The following is a 13,751-nucleotide window of genomic DNA, read 5'->3' as shown; positions in this document are numbered from 1 at the left end:
TGGAGGGGGTGCAGGACCCTCTCCCCAGGACCGAGACATGGAGGGGGTGCGGGACCCTCTCCCCAGGACCGAGAAACGCTGCCTGCTCCACGCTGGGAGGAGGTGGAGGAGAGACGGGAAGGAGGAAGGAACTGCCTTGGGGTTTCTCAGCACGTCTCCCACCGAAGCCACCCAAGTGATCTACAGTGAACTGTTGGGATTCATAAGAAAATGTTCCAAGGTCACTGGATGGAAGGGCAGTTTAGAAAAATCAACTAGTCCTAAGCAATTAATGAAGTTTTAAAAGGGCACCTTTAACAAAAACATCAAAAAGTATCCCTTAACTAAGAAGAACCCTAATGAAATATGCAGTTTCTACCGAGAAATACGGCCATGGCTGGAAGCAATTCAGCAAACCCGCCCCAGCGCTTGGGTCTGCGGGGAAAGCCTGGGCACCATCAGACCCCACTCAGCGACACCCCGTCTCTCAGTGCTGGGAGCTGCAGGGGAAGCCCGGGCACCGTCGGACCCCACTCAGTGACACCCCGTCTCTCTCAGTGCTAGGGGCTGCAGGGGAAGCCTGGGCACCTTCGGACCCCACTCAGTGACACCCCGACTCTCTCAGTGCTGAGGGCTGTAGGGGAAGCCCGGGCACCGTCAGACACCCCTCAGCGGCACCCCGACTCTCAGTGCTGGGAGCTGCAGGGGAAGCCTGGGCACCGTCGGACCCCACTCAGCGACACCCCGTCTCTCTCAGTGCTGAGGGCTGCAGGGGAAGCCCGGGCACCATTAGACACCCCTCAGCGGCACCCCGACTCTCAGTGCTGGGAGCTGCAGGGGAAGCCTGGGCACCGTCGGACCCCACTCAGCGACACCCCGTCTCTCAGTGCTGGGGGCTGCAGGGGAAGCCCGGGCACCGTCAGACACCCCTCAGCGGCACCCCGACTCTCAGTGCTGGGAGCTGCAGGGGAAGCCTGGGCACCGTCGGACCCCACTCAGCGACACCCCGTCTCTCAGTGCTGAGGGCTGCAGGGGAAGCCCGGGCACCGTCAGACACCCCTCAGCGGCACCCCGACTCTCAGTGCTGGGAGCTGCAGGGGAAGCCTGGGCACCGTCGGACCCCACTCAGCGACACCCCGACTCTCTCAGTGCTGAGGGCTGCAGGGGAAGCCCGGGCACCGTCAGACACCCCTCAGCGGCACCCCGACTCTCAGTGCTGGGAGCTGCAGGGGAAGCCTGGGCACCGTCGGACCCCACTCAGCGACACCCCGTCTCTCAGTGCTGAGGGCTGCAGGGGAAGCCCGGGCACCGTCAGACACCCCTCAGCGGCACCCCGACTCTCAGTGCTGGGAGCTGCAGGGGAAGCCTGGGCACCGTCGGACCCCACTCAGCGACACCCCGTCTCTCTCTTGTAGGGCAGTTTCCGTTTGACTTCCTTCAGCTGGAAGCTGAAATGAAGGTGGGTGACCCCCTAGTGGGGCTGGGGGGTCCTGTACATCCCCTGGGTGGCGGCTCCATCCAGCCCAAGCCCCCTTTTCCCTGTTCAGGCCTGTGAGGGGTGCTGGCTCCAGAGGGCATGGCGCAGGACATTCCTGTCCCTGCTCAGTTTTTGGGAGACTTGGCTGAGCATTGGGAGCTGAGGAGTCAAGCCCTGTTTCATACGGCAGCAGCTCACAGGCCTGGGCTCCGGAAGCTTCCAGCTGCCTTGCCCTGGCTTGGGAGGGACAGGAGGCCGCCTGTGCCTTGTAGGGGTTTGGGGCTCCCGTGTCTGACAAGTGTTTTCGTCCACAGGGGGAGAAGGGAGACCGAGGTGACGCAGGACAGAAAGGCGACAGGGGTGAGCCCGGGGGCGGTGGCCCCCCGGGCCCCCCCGGCCCCCCCGGCTACCCTGGGATTGCAGTAAGTCCCAGCCTGTCAGCCAGAGTGCACGTCGCAGGGGTCTGGATCCAGGAGCTGAGGGCGGGTGCAGCCCAGCCACTGACGTCTGCCAAGGCTGGAGAGGCCCCTGCAAGTCCAGCAGCCCCGACATGTCCCTGTCCCCGCAGGGTGTGCGGGTGTGGGTTCGCCGCCCCCAGACACCCCTCACCCCTGTGGTGCTCTGGGTCGTGCCCTCCGGCAGGGGCCTGGCCCATCCGCCTCTGCTCCCCGGCTGGGTGGGATAGGGGTTTAGGCCTGTCAGTCCTGAAGTCTCCAGAGAGCTCTGGGTCCCACCTTCTGCCTGGGGGCCCACACGTTGTTGGGGGCCACGCTGGTCCCTGTCCCAGGATCGCGCCCCAGGGAAGGGTGATGCTGTGGGGTTTCTCAGGCTGTGGCATGGGCAGGGAGGGGACCAGTGACCCAGAGGCTGCACTCATGAAGGGGATCTCCGCAGACACGGCCGCAGCCCCACGAGCTTGCCCGACCCGTGCCCAGGCCATGATGTAACCAGGAAGCGTCTCTTGTCTCCATCCCTAGGGTCCCAAGGGAGAGAGCATCCGGGGCCAGCCTGGCCCACCTGGACCTCAGGGACCCCCTGGCATCGGCTACGAGGGGCGCCAGGGCCCTCCCGGCCCTCCAGGCCCCCCTGGCCCCCCGGGGGCCCCGTCCTTTCCTGGCCCTCACAGGCAGCGTAAGTCGGTGGGGAGTGGGCCCTGGGCAGAGGCCACCTCATGTGGCTTCGTGTTCCCACCTTGGTTTCTCTCCCACAGCTATCAGCATTCCCGGCCCTCCGGGCCCTCCTGGGCCCCCTGGGCCCCCTGGAACCATGGGTGCCTCCTCAGGGGTAAGTGTCGAGGCGGCCGGCCGGGCACCTGCGTCCCGTGCCCTGGCTGGTTCTGCAGACCCTGCCCCTCAGAGGCACCGTCCCACGGACCCCACAGGGAGAAGCACAGGAAGCCGAGATGCGGTTTCCGGGGTGAAGGCAGGGCGGGGCCACGGGGGGATTCAGTGGGCCCAGGAGGAGGACCCCGGCTGGGAAGTACCCGGGGTTCATGCCCTGGGCACCGAGGCTGAGGGGCTGGAGATGGGCAGGGGTCCCCACGGTGCTCATAGGGGCAGCCGCCTCAGTCCACGCCTGCCCAAAGCCCTGCGGCCCCCGCCCAGCACCCTGAAACGGGCATCCCTTCCCTCTGCCTCCGCCCTATGCTCCTGCGTTTGGGTCCCGCCAGGTGAGGCTCTGGGCCACGCGCCAGGCCATGCTGGGCCAGGGGCACGAGGTGCCCGAGGGCTGGCTCATCTTCGTGGCCGAGGAGGAGGAGCTCTACGTCCGTGTGCGGAACGGCTTCAGGAAGGTCCAGGTGAGCGTTCTGCGTGGCAGGGTCCCGACCCGTGGAAGGGCCAGTGCCTCCTCCTGGGGCTGGCGGAAGGCAGGAGGCCCAGACCCGCGACAGGGATGGAGGGTGGCAGCCAGTGCTTCTTAAAACTTTGAAACTTCTAGAAAACTTAGTTGAATACTTTTGTGAGCACTTTCGGGTATAGAGAAAAGTGAGCTCAAATGTCTTAAGTGGATGAACCCATGGTTGTGAGGGGCACTGTCCCGGGGCTCCCCAGAGGTTCACGTCGCAGTGAACATTTACAAAGACAAACATCACCTCGCACGCCGGTTAACAAGACAAGGCGTCTGACGGGACGAGGTGGCAGGTGGCTCAGTCCTTCAGGGGCCACGTGACGGCCACAGCCTGGTGGCTCTGCACCCCGAGCTAAACACCCAGGTGGGAGGAACTGTGTCCACACTGCTTAGCACTGGCGTTGCTCACGGGCCCGGCTCCTCAGACCCACCCGGGGTGGTGCCATCCTGGCAAGGCCAGCCCCTTTCCTGCTTTACCAAAATGGCCTGGGAGGCGGGAGCGGCCAGTCTGAGCCAGGGGGGCAAGGCCGTGATTGCTGGGGGAGGTTTGCCTTCATGTGGCAAAGGTGAGGACTGGTAGAAGCCCCATGCCGCTGGAACGGCCGTGGCATCCGTGGGAGCCTCCACTGCAGAGCACCACGCATTGACGCAGCCCTGCCTGCCAAAGCCCTTCCACCCTCAAGCTGCCGGCCCCCCTGGGCCTGGCTGGCCCCTGTAGCACCCTAGACAGTGAACCCCACTCCAGTCCCTTCATCTGTCCAGTGAGAGGCTGCAGGTCTCACAGCAGACACTGAGCTGCTGTCCACCGTGTGCCAGGTGTCCTCGTCGGCACTGGGACACAGCCTGGTCCCAGTGTTCAGGGGCTTTGGTCCTGGCAGGAGGAGGCAGGGGATGACATCCTAGCAAACACATGCTGGGAGGGCCGGGTGCTGGGGAGGGAGGGCGCCCTGCTGTGGGCAGGGAGGGCCTGGTGCAGGCCCAGCCGCAGGTCCTGGGTGACCCTGCTGCTTTTTTCCAGCTGGAAGCCCAGACGCTACTCGCACGAGGAATGGTGGTAAGAATTGTTTTTTCTGTTATACTGGTGGGTGGTCAGAACGTGAGGGGGTATGTGCTGTCTCCTGTTTTGGGAGCAACACCTGGTCCTTTGGAGTCCTGGTGCTGAGCACGTGACTCGCCGTCAGCCCCGGCTGCAGAAGTGGGTGCAGACCACCCCATTCTTCTGAGACTCTCCGCTGCCTGCCTCACGAGGGCGCCACTCCCATCCCTCAACTTCCTCAATGTGTCTGCTGCTTGTTGCCCTCCTTGGTCAAATCCTTGCATCCAAAATCCACATCTTGTGTCTCTGCCTTCCCTTACCCAAAGTGCCAGACCCAAGAATGGTTATCTGTAGAGTGGTGGGTGACTGGGTGGGTGAATCAATAGAGAGTTGGGTGGGTAGATGGATGGACAGGTGGGTGAGTGGATGGGGAGGTGGATGGATGGGTGGGTGAGTGGATGGATGGGTGGGTAAGTGGATGGGTAGGTAGATAGATGGGGAGGTGGATGGACAGGTGGGTGATAGATGGGGAGGTGGACGGATGAATGGTGGACAGGTGGGTGGATGGGTGGGTGGGTGGATGGATGGTGTGAAGGTGGGTGAGTGGATGGGTGGGTAGGAATATTTTCATTTTCCTGAGTGTTTCGTCCCACTGCTGTCAGCCCCTCCTTGAGTAGAGGTCATGCCTCCTTAATTGGCTCAGGAGTGAGGCTTCATGTAGAGCTGTGTCAGGGACTCCTCACAGGGCTGAGCCTCACTCATCTGTGGGTTCAGTCAGCCAGTCAATGGTCATGGCCCGTCCTGTGTGCCAGGTAGCGCTGATGTCCTGGGTAACCGACAGCCTGACCCTGTGGAGCCGACACTGGGGACAGCAGTGCAGGCAGAGTTTGGTGGATGGCGGCCGGTTCGGAAGAGCTCAGGCTGCAGGGAAAGGCGCAGAATCAGTCAGGAGAATCAGGCCTGGGGGCTGGGATTTCTAAAGTGTAGGTCACCTCTGTGAACTGAGGCAGACAGAGCAAGGGCTCAGGGGGATGAGATGGTCGAAGATCGCCACGCCGAGGTCAGGGCCCCTGAATTGGAGCTGAGTCAGCAAGAAGAGGGCAGGTCAGGGCACGTGGGCAGTGAGGGCCGCAGCTTCAGAGCGCGGCTGGGCCTGCGGGGCCTGAGCAGAGGTGACCTGAAGTGTGGCACCACGCCACAGAGGACGCCCCTCCCTGGTTCCTGCCCATGCTCCCAGAGCAGCCCTGGGGTCGGGGTGCAGCTCCCTGCTCACCAGCTCAGAGTCTAGCCCGTAGGGAGGGGGACCTGGAGGGCCCCCGCCCACCAGCATCTCATCTCCGGCCTGCAGGACAATGAGGTGGCCGCCTTGCAGCCCCCTGTGGTGCAATTGCATGACAGCAACCCCTACCCCTGGAGGGATCACTCCCGTCCCACCGCGCGGCCGTGGCGGGCAGACGATATCCTGGCCAGCCCCCCTCGCCTGCCTGAACCCCAGCCGTACCCCGGAGCCCCTCACCACGGCTCCTATGTGCATCTGCGGCCGGCGCGCCCCACGAGCCTGCCTGCCCACACCCACCTCAACTTCCAGCCTGTGGTAAGTGCCCCCCAAAGTGAGCTCAGCTCCACCTGGCCCCTCGGCTCTCAGGACAGTGGAAGAGGACTCAGCCCCTGCAGAGCTGCTGGGGTCCCGGGCTTCAGCCACGGGTGGGCATCTGCTGGCTCAGGGCCACTCGGGGCAGGTCGGCAGGGCCTGGGGCTTGTCCTCTGCTGGCCAAGCTATGGTCATGCAAGTCCAGCGCCCAGGAGGCGGTCCTGGTCACATCCTTGAGGGGGCAAGCCTCCACCTACAGAGGCAGCAGGGGGAGGGGGGTGCTGCCCTCTGGGCCCTCAGTGTCCCATAGGCATTTTCCACTCAGCCCCCCAGGCCGTGCCTGTCCACACGGGTGTGGGCCTGGGCGGTGTACCCAGGGCCTCCGAGACCTGGCCTGGGGGCAGAGGGTGCACCTGATGCAGCCCATGGGGTTCACCTCTCCCCACCCTCACCCCCCCCCCACAGCTCCACCTGGTCGCACTCAACAGCCCGCTGACGGGCAGCATGCGGGGCATCCGAGGGGCCGACTTCCAGTGCTTCCAGCAGGCACGCGCCGTGGGGCTGGCAGGCACGTTCCGCGCCTTCCTGTCCTCCCGGCTGCAGGACCTGTTCAGCATCGTGCGTCGTGCCGACCGCGCAGCCGTTCCCATCGTCAACCTCAAGGTGGGTCGGTCAGCCCTGAGGGCGTGGCCCGTGGGGGGGCTCCCAGCGAGGGCTTCCCTCAAGTGTCTCTGGAGGCTGCCATGGTACAGACGCTGCCACCCAGCCTGGTGACTTAAGAGCAGGCTCCGGGTGGGTCTCACCCTGCAAGGCTCAGGCATCCCAGGGCACCGCCCCAACCCTCAGGACATCCCAGGAGGCCTCCAGTGTGGGCCCCCACCCCGCCAGTGCCTCTCAGAGGCTCCCATGCTGCTGGCCTGAGTGTCCACACAGGCGACAGGCCTCACATACAAGCCTGGAATGGGGAACTGTCCCCTGGGGCTCTAGTGCCACCCAGCCTGGTGGCCCTCTGCCATAGCGCCCCACACGTGGCTTTGTTCTGTGGCTCCTTTTTGTGCACTGGGCTGTGGTTTCTGGGTGCCCAGGGAGCACCCACATTCCCCAGAACCAACAGCATCACAGACCCAGGGTCCAGGGCTAGGGGCAGGCGGCTGTGGCCCAGCGCTCCCCACCCTCTGATGGCGTTAGGGGACTGGGTTCCCTGCCTTTCCGAGGCCTCCTGGGGTCTGCAGAGACTGCCTGGCCAGGGCTGGCTCCCAGTGGGATATGCCCCGGATCCGCAGACTGCCCATACACAGGGTTTCTCCCCAGGATGAGCTGCTGTTCCCCAGCTGGGAAGCTCTGTTCTCGGGCTCTGAAGGCCTGCTGAAGCCCGGGGCACGCATCTTCTCCTTTGATGGCAAGGACGTCCTGAGGCACCCCACCTGGTAGGTCCCCCTTGCCACGCCAGCAGCTCGAGAGCCCCCGTGAGGGTGGGCGCACACGCTCCCAGTGCAGTTCACCCTGTGTGTGAGCATATCTGAGCCGTGCTCAGTGCTGAAAAATTAAAAAATCCAAGAGTGTCTAGAAAAACGAAAACTGCTGTTTGAGAGGTCATCGTTAGCCATTCTAAGAACGCCCTTAAGTGCCCTGTTCCTCTGCCCGTAGCTGACAGACTCCGCGTCTCCCGGGCTGGCACTGAGCCTGTGGTCAGCCACGTAAGCTCTATAGTGAGTTTATTCTCCAAGAATAAACTTGAAGGGCAACAGAGTCCAAGCATATGTGCCCTTAAAATGTTGACCGAAATCTCCCATGTCCTGAAGGCTTCACCCCAAATGTCCCTGTGCCCTCGCTGTGTGAGGGCTCTGATTCCTCCAACACTCGTGCTTTTCGGGGCGTCTTGGGGCACGGCACAGCGTGTCCCATGCGGTGCCTGGCCATCTGCTGTGGCGGATATGAAGCTGCCAAGGGTCTCTGATGGGAGCACTGTGGGTCGGGCTGGGCCCCGGGGCTGCCTGGCAGCCAGGAGCTGGCGGGCGGAGCTGGTTCCTAGCGAGGCAGCCCCAGGAGGCCATTGCCCAGCAGGCATGAGGGCCAGGTCTACCAGCACCCCGAGCCCTGGCCCCTCTGCCCTCTGCCGTGGGTGTGTCTGGAAGCGTGGGGTGCAGTCTGGGAGATGCAGCCCCCTCCACAGGCAGCTGGCTGGGGGGCCACGTGGCCCTCCAGACTGTGGGCGCCTCTGTGGCCCCCTAGCATCCCTGGTGCCGGCCTCCTGCCTCCACCTTCCCTGCCCCAGGGGGGTGGCCTCTGCCCTGAGCGCAGTAGGTCTGGCTGTGGCTGGTGGCCTGGCTTGTTTTACAGGCCCCAGAAGAGCGTGTGGCACGGCTCGGACCCCAGCGGGCGCAGGCTGACCGAGAGCTACTGTGAGACGTGGCGGACCGATGCCCCTTCGGTCACAGGCCAGGCTTCCTCGCTGCTGGGCGGCAGGCTCCTGGGGCAGAACGCTGCCAGCTGCCATCACGCCTACGTTGTGCTCTGCGTCGAGAACAGCTTCATGACTGCCTCCAAGTAGCCGCTGCCTGGATGCGGAGGCTGGAGAGGATGGGCCTGGAGGGACCCGCACTGCTGGCAGGGAGCGGCCGGCCAGCCCCCGCCCCAGGACCTGGCTGGCACACTTTCCTGTATAGTTCACGTGTCATATAATCCTCCAGAAATAAAAGGAAGCCAAAGAGTGTATTTTTTAAAAAGTTTAAAAAAGAAGCCTGATGCTAAGACGCTCGCCTGCCCCAGCCCTGCCCTGACCTATGAGCTCGGCGGGCACGACCTGATGGTGCAGCCTGCGTCAGGCAGGGTGGGGCATCGTGCCCTGTGCAGCCTCTCAGCCTGAACCAGACCACAGCTTGATTTCGGCGGGCGGCCAACCCCGACTTCCTGCTCTGGGAAGCTGTGTTCGCCCCGGCGGGCACTGACTTCATCTCCCACCCAGACCTTCTGTGCACAAGACTCAGACCTGTCAGCAGGTGGGTCCCGTGAGGCAATGGGGGCTTCACCATACTCAGCACAGGGCCACCTGCCCCTCCAGGCTGTGCACCCACCCCGAGGTGGACGGGAGGGTGACTCAGGTGCCTGGGGATGGGGGCAGCCCCTTCTGCTCAGCTCTGGGCCGTTCTCGACAGCAACCCCAGGCTGGAGCAGATTTTCAAGCTTAGAGGCCCACTGTGACCCCCGGCTCTGGCCCGTCTTCCACCACGCACAGGAGCCTGGAGCTGGCCCTGACATGGGGGCCTGTCTTCAGGCCTGTCTGTCCTATGCTGGCCTCCCAAATCAGCCATGAGATACATCCAGAGCAGAGAGCTCCACCCTGGCAGAGTCCAAGCTGGGAGCTTCGAGGGACCCATGAGTCGGGGTGTGGCAGCCTCCCATCCAGGGCCCCCATCCCATGCCCAGCATCCGTCTTCCAAAGTGTGCGTGCCCAGCGCTGCCTCCGGCCCAAGCTGAGCCCACCCTCCATTTCCTGCCGCAGAACTGCTGGGGTTCTGAGTCTACCTGGACAGGGCTCTGAAAATCACAGGGACCCCTCGGCCAGGACGTGGCTCTGCCACACTGTCCAGCCAAGAGCCAAGACAGAACAAGGCCACGTTGAAGAGGCTGAGGCTGGCACAGGACATATCAAGGCCAGTGCACAGGGCCATTGGGGAGGGTGGTCGTCTGGGCGCCACCATGGGCAGGCTGGCCTCAGGTGTGGGGCAGTCCCTGTCTGCTAGGAAGCCTGCACCCTTGCCTTCCTCGGGACTGAAAGGGACCCCTGAGGTGCACACAGGCTGCCCTGTGGATGAGCAGAGCAGCCACGAGGTTCGATGACGTCCTCTGTTGCCGTCACCCCCGAGATCCGGCAGCATCAACACAAGTCACTTGTTCTGTGCAGGGATGAGTGGGCTCAGGGCAGCGCCAGGCTGACCAGGGCACGGCCAGCACGCACCTGCCTCCAGACAGACAAAACCTGCGGAGCGGGTTCTGTGACTGATGTGAAGCCAGTCCAGACAGGCAAATAAAAGTGACCTTTTACACTGACACTTGGTTTGCAAGCAGCCGTCACTGTCACAAGAGCAAACTTCTCCAAAACAAGTCCCAGGAGGCTTTTAGACCTGGAATGCCTCACTGGTAGATCCTGAGGGAGGACGAGTGTGCACGGGTACACGCATGTACCCACAGGCGTGCATGGTGACGTGGGGCATGCAGGCATGGACATACAGGCGTGCAGGGTTACATGGGGTATGCATGCAGAGACATACACAGGTGTGCTTGGGCATACACGATGTGCAGGCATGCCTGGGCATACACAGGTGAGCCTGGACATACACACACAGGTATACAGTTATACAGAGATGTGCTGGAGCATACACAGGTGAGCTTGGACATAGGTGTTCAGTTACACACAGGTGTGCTGGAGCATATACAGGTGAGCTTGGACATACACAGGTGTACAGTTATACACAGGTGTGCCTGGGCATACACAGGTGAGCTTGGACATAGGTGTGCAGTTACACACAGGTGTGCTTGGACATACCTACACAGGTGTGCAGTTATACATGTGTGCCAGTGCATACGTGCTGTGCATAGGTACACAGGTATGCATGTGTGTGTGGACACACACTGACACGCTCAGGTCTCCCCAGCTGCCAGCTCTGACTTCAGGATCATGGGAGTGGGTCTGCACCTGGGTCCCCAGCCCCCAAACCTGTGTGCTCAGGCAGGACTTGACATGCACACCCACAGCAGGATCTGGCTTGCTCCCAGGGAACACTTCATCCTAAGCCATCTCTGTCCTGGTGGCCAGGTGAGTGCAGGGCTCAGAGCCAGGGAGGCGGTGGGTGCAGTGAGAAGGCTGTGGAGGGGGCAGGCCCTCGGGTCCAGGAGGCACTAGCGGGAGGGTGCTGATGGGTGTTTGGGCCTCTCGGTGATGCTCTGGCCCATGGCACAGGCCCAGCGCACCTCTGCCCATCACATCCTGCTAGATCCACAGCCAGGAAATGGCTGCTGCAGACCCTTCCAGCAGGGTCCCTAGGGTGGCTGTGGCAGGGCCCTGGATGCCGGGACCATGGCCCCATCTGACCAGCACCATCCGCTGACTTGGGCCATCCCGCACGTGCAGCCTCTGCCTCAACCCTCATCCCAGGGTACCCCAAGATGCCCTGCTCCCCTGAGATACCTCAGGGGACCCTTGGGCCCAGCAGCCCCTCCCCAGCCAGAGATTTTGTCCCAGCTCTCCATGCTGAGCTGGTGAGCAGACAGCCTCTCACCCGGGTGCTGCTGAGATGTGGCAGAGACCCCACAGGATAGGGCCGTGGACCAGGGTGGGGCGGGAGGCTCAGCTCACGGGCACCAATACCCCAAGTGGGCTGGTTGGGGGAGAAGGCTGGGACCCCTCTCCTGCCCTGCTCACTGACTGCTGACCCGCAAGCCCCAGGCCACCCGACCTGCAATCAGAAGCCCCGCTCACACGCATGTGACAAGTGTGTTTAATGTATCTGGGAAGAGCATTCACATCACATCAGACGGTTCCGCACCTGTGGGCAAGGCACTGACGCTCCTCAGACCCAGCGGCTGCTGAGACGCCCTTCCCCAGCGCCCAGCACGATGGCACTTGGACAACCCTGCAAACCCAGCGTGCTGATGGTCAGCGGCTGGGGACGGGTCTGGGGGGGGATGGACAGCGGCTGGGGACGGGTCTCAGCTGCAGCATCAGGGCCTGCCGTCTAAGGCCCCCCACCCCAGACAAGCCCAGCACACACCAAGGCCAGCACGTCTGCGGTGACCGGGACCCGTCCTCTCTGGGCTGGCACGAGCATGGGAGCAGCTGAGGACCGCGGGTCAGGATTAATGCACTTTGGAAGGGCAGACGGGACCGTGGAGGGCTCTGGGCCAAAGCCCTTGGAGCTGGGGCGAGGAACCAGCTCCAAGGACCAGACCCACTGCTGCCCTCTGATGGGGACTTTCCTGCCACCAACCTGAGACAGCTTTCCCACAGAGACAGAGAAGCCCCATGCAGTTCTTCGTTCTGTCAGTTAAAAAAAAGCAGAGCATATTTCAAAAAGCAAAAGCACCAAGCATGTCACAGCTCAGCTATGCTGGGGGCTCCACGCTCCCACCCTGTCCTAGAGGGCTCACAACTTCTGTGGGGCCAGTGTCCCCTGAGCTGCTGTCTAAGGCTACTTCGCCAGCCCTGGGGGACAGAGAGGATTTGTCTCAGGCTTCCCAAGGGCGTGAGCCAATAAGGCCTGGTGGACACAGGAGCCCACCACCCACCTCTTCCAGCAACCAAAGCCAGCAGGGCACAGCACGGGGACAGCATGGCCACCCTGAGTGTCGCCAGGAGGCTGCAGCCACCACTAGAGTGCAACACAGGGCAGGGGGGAGTCCTAGGGGCCCTGCCAGCAGGACAAGCGGAGGCCCCCATGGCTAAGGCAGGCGGCCCTCGAGGTGGGGGTCACGGGGGTGCACTGAGGGCCACCTGCAAAGTTACCACAGGGCTCCCCCAGAGTCACTGGCTCACATTCTGAACGCTGACACTGAAACGACGCTGCAAACCCAGTGTGCTGATGCCAGGAGGAGGGACAGCCGGCTGGGGACATGTCTCAGCTGCAGAGTCACGGCTGGGGACAGGTCTCAGCTGCAGTCAGGGCCTGAGGCTTGGGCGGCGCCCGGAGTGTAGGCGGAAGGGGCTGGCACTAGGCTCAGGAATCCAGCCGCCTGTGGGGCCGGGGCTAGGTCGCTCTGTCTCTGCTCCCCAGAGCCCGGCCCCGTAGCCCCCAGGCCGTCTTCTGGGGAGAGCCTCGGGCTCTGGGCTGGTGGCAGGCTTCTGAGGTCCTTGTCCTGCACGCTCAGCGCCAGCGTAGCCTTCTCCTCCGCGGGACTCCTCAGGTCCTGGGCCAGGGGCAGCGGCTGGTGGCGTCCCCGCTGGCAGTGCCGCACGCCATCCAGCACGGCCCCCAGGAAGTAGATGATGGACAGGAGCAGGAAGTACACAGAGTATAACTGGAACTGGAAGGAGAGGCAGGTGAGGTGGGTGGGGAGGGCCCGGCTGGATGCTGGCCCCTCACGCCCCCACACCTGCTCCTGGGCTCTCCTTCCAGCTCAGAGGCTGACCCCGAACACTGCACAGCTGCCAGAGGCCAGGCCCGGGAGCGGGTGCCACAGTGCCCGCCACCAGACCCCCCTCCCACTACAGCCTGGTACAGGCCTAAAGTGGGGCTCCCATCACTCCCCAAGAACCCCTCGGAACCTGGCATGTGGCCTGCTTCTGCATGGCCTGCAGCATCTGCCCCAGAGGCCCCTGCTTTGTGGGGCCTGGAACCCAGCATGTGGCCTGCTTCTGCGCGGCCTGCAGCGTCTGCTCCCAAGGGCCCTGCTCTGTGGGGCCTGGTTGGTGCCAAAATATTGGCCGGGGGGACATCCATGAGGGCCAGAATGTTCCGCCTTGCAGAGCTGGGTGAGGGGAGCCACAGCAGGTGACCAGGAGCGGTCTCCAGGGCTTCACGCCCAGAGCGACCCCTCGGCAGCCTGCACACAGAGCCCATCTCCACCTCAGCGGCAGCTGTGCTGCAGTGACCAGAAGGAGCGGTGCCGGCGGTGACCACGTCTCTCTCGGTTCTCACAGCTGCCACAGGCAGGAGGGACTGGAAATGTTCCTGGGATACCAGGGAGACCTGATCACTCCTGGAGGCGCAGGGGCTCCAGGAGGCTGTGGTGCTCTCAGGACGCTGCCAGTGCTCTCAGGACGCTGCCAGCCAGAGCCCAGTGAGACCCATCCAAGACCCTTGAGGCCCCAGTCCAGGCCCGCA

General features: G+C 63.5%; 2 protein-coding genes across 7 annotated transcripts in view; one reads left to right on the top strand and one right to left on the bottom strand.

Annotated features, from left to right (window-relative positions):
• COL18A1 (collagen type XVIII alpha 1 chain) overlaps window positions 1-8,670 on the top strand; it is a 97,214-nt gene extending 88,544 nt beyond the window's left edge. For both annotated transcript variants that reach the window (XM_074389433.1, XM_074389432.1), the window contains 10 exons: window positions 1,395-1,438; window positions 1,771-1,878; window positions 2,434-2,587; window positions 2,667-2,740; window positions 3,126-3,254; window positions 4,323-4,358; window positions 5,689-5,934; window positions 6,397-6,594; window positions 7,243-7,358; window positions 8,272-8,670. In XM_074389433.1, coding sequence (XP_074245534.1) covers window positions 1,395-1,438; window positions 1,771-1,878; window positions 2,434-2,587; window positions 2,667-2,740; window positions 3,126-3,254; window positions 4,323-4,358; window positions 5,689-5,934; window positions 6,397-6,594; window positions 7,243-7,358; window positions 8,272-8,482 — 1,316 coding nt within the window. In that variant the 3' untranslated portion in view covers window positions 8,483-8,670. The remainder of the gene's footprint in view (window positions 1-1,394; window positions 1,439-1,770; window positions 1,879-2,433; window positions 2,588-2,666; window positions 2,741-3,125; window positions 3,255-4,322; window positions 4,359-5,688; window positions 5,935-6,396; window positions 6,595-7,242; window positions 7,359-8,271) is intronic.
• Window positions 8,671-11,415: 2,745 nt separating this feature from the next.
• The window catches only part of SLC19A1 (solute carrier family 19 member 1), a 47,022-nt gene continuing 44,686 nt past the window's right edge, over window positions 11,416-13,751 (bottom strand). For all 5 annotated transcript variants that reach the window (XM_074389436.1, XM_074389434.1, XM_039480548.2 and 2 more), the window contains exon 6: window positions 11,416-12,951. In XM_074389436.1, the coding sequence (XP_074245537.1) occupies window positions 12,577-12,951 (375 nt within the window). In that variant the 3' untranslated portion in view covers window positions 11,416-12,576. The remainder of the gene's footprint in view (window positions 12,952-13,751) is intronic.

Source organism: Saimiri boliviensis, chromosome 18 (genome assembly GCF_048565385.1).
Source record: "Saimiri boliviensis isolate mSaiBol1 chromosome 18, mSaiBol1.pri, whole genome shotgun sequence".
Taxonomy (NCBI): domain Eukaryota; kingdom Metazoa; phylum Chordata; class Mammalia; order Primates; family Cebidae; genus Saimiri; species Saimiri boliviensis.
This window is presented reverse-complemented; position numbering and strand designations above follow the sequence as displayed.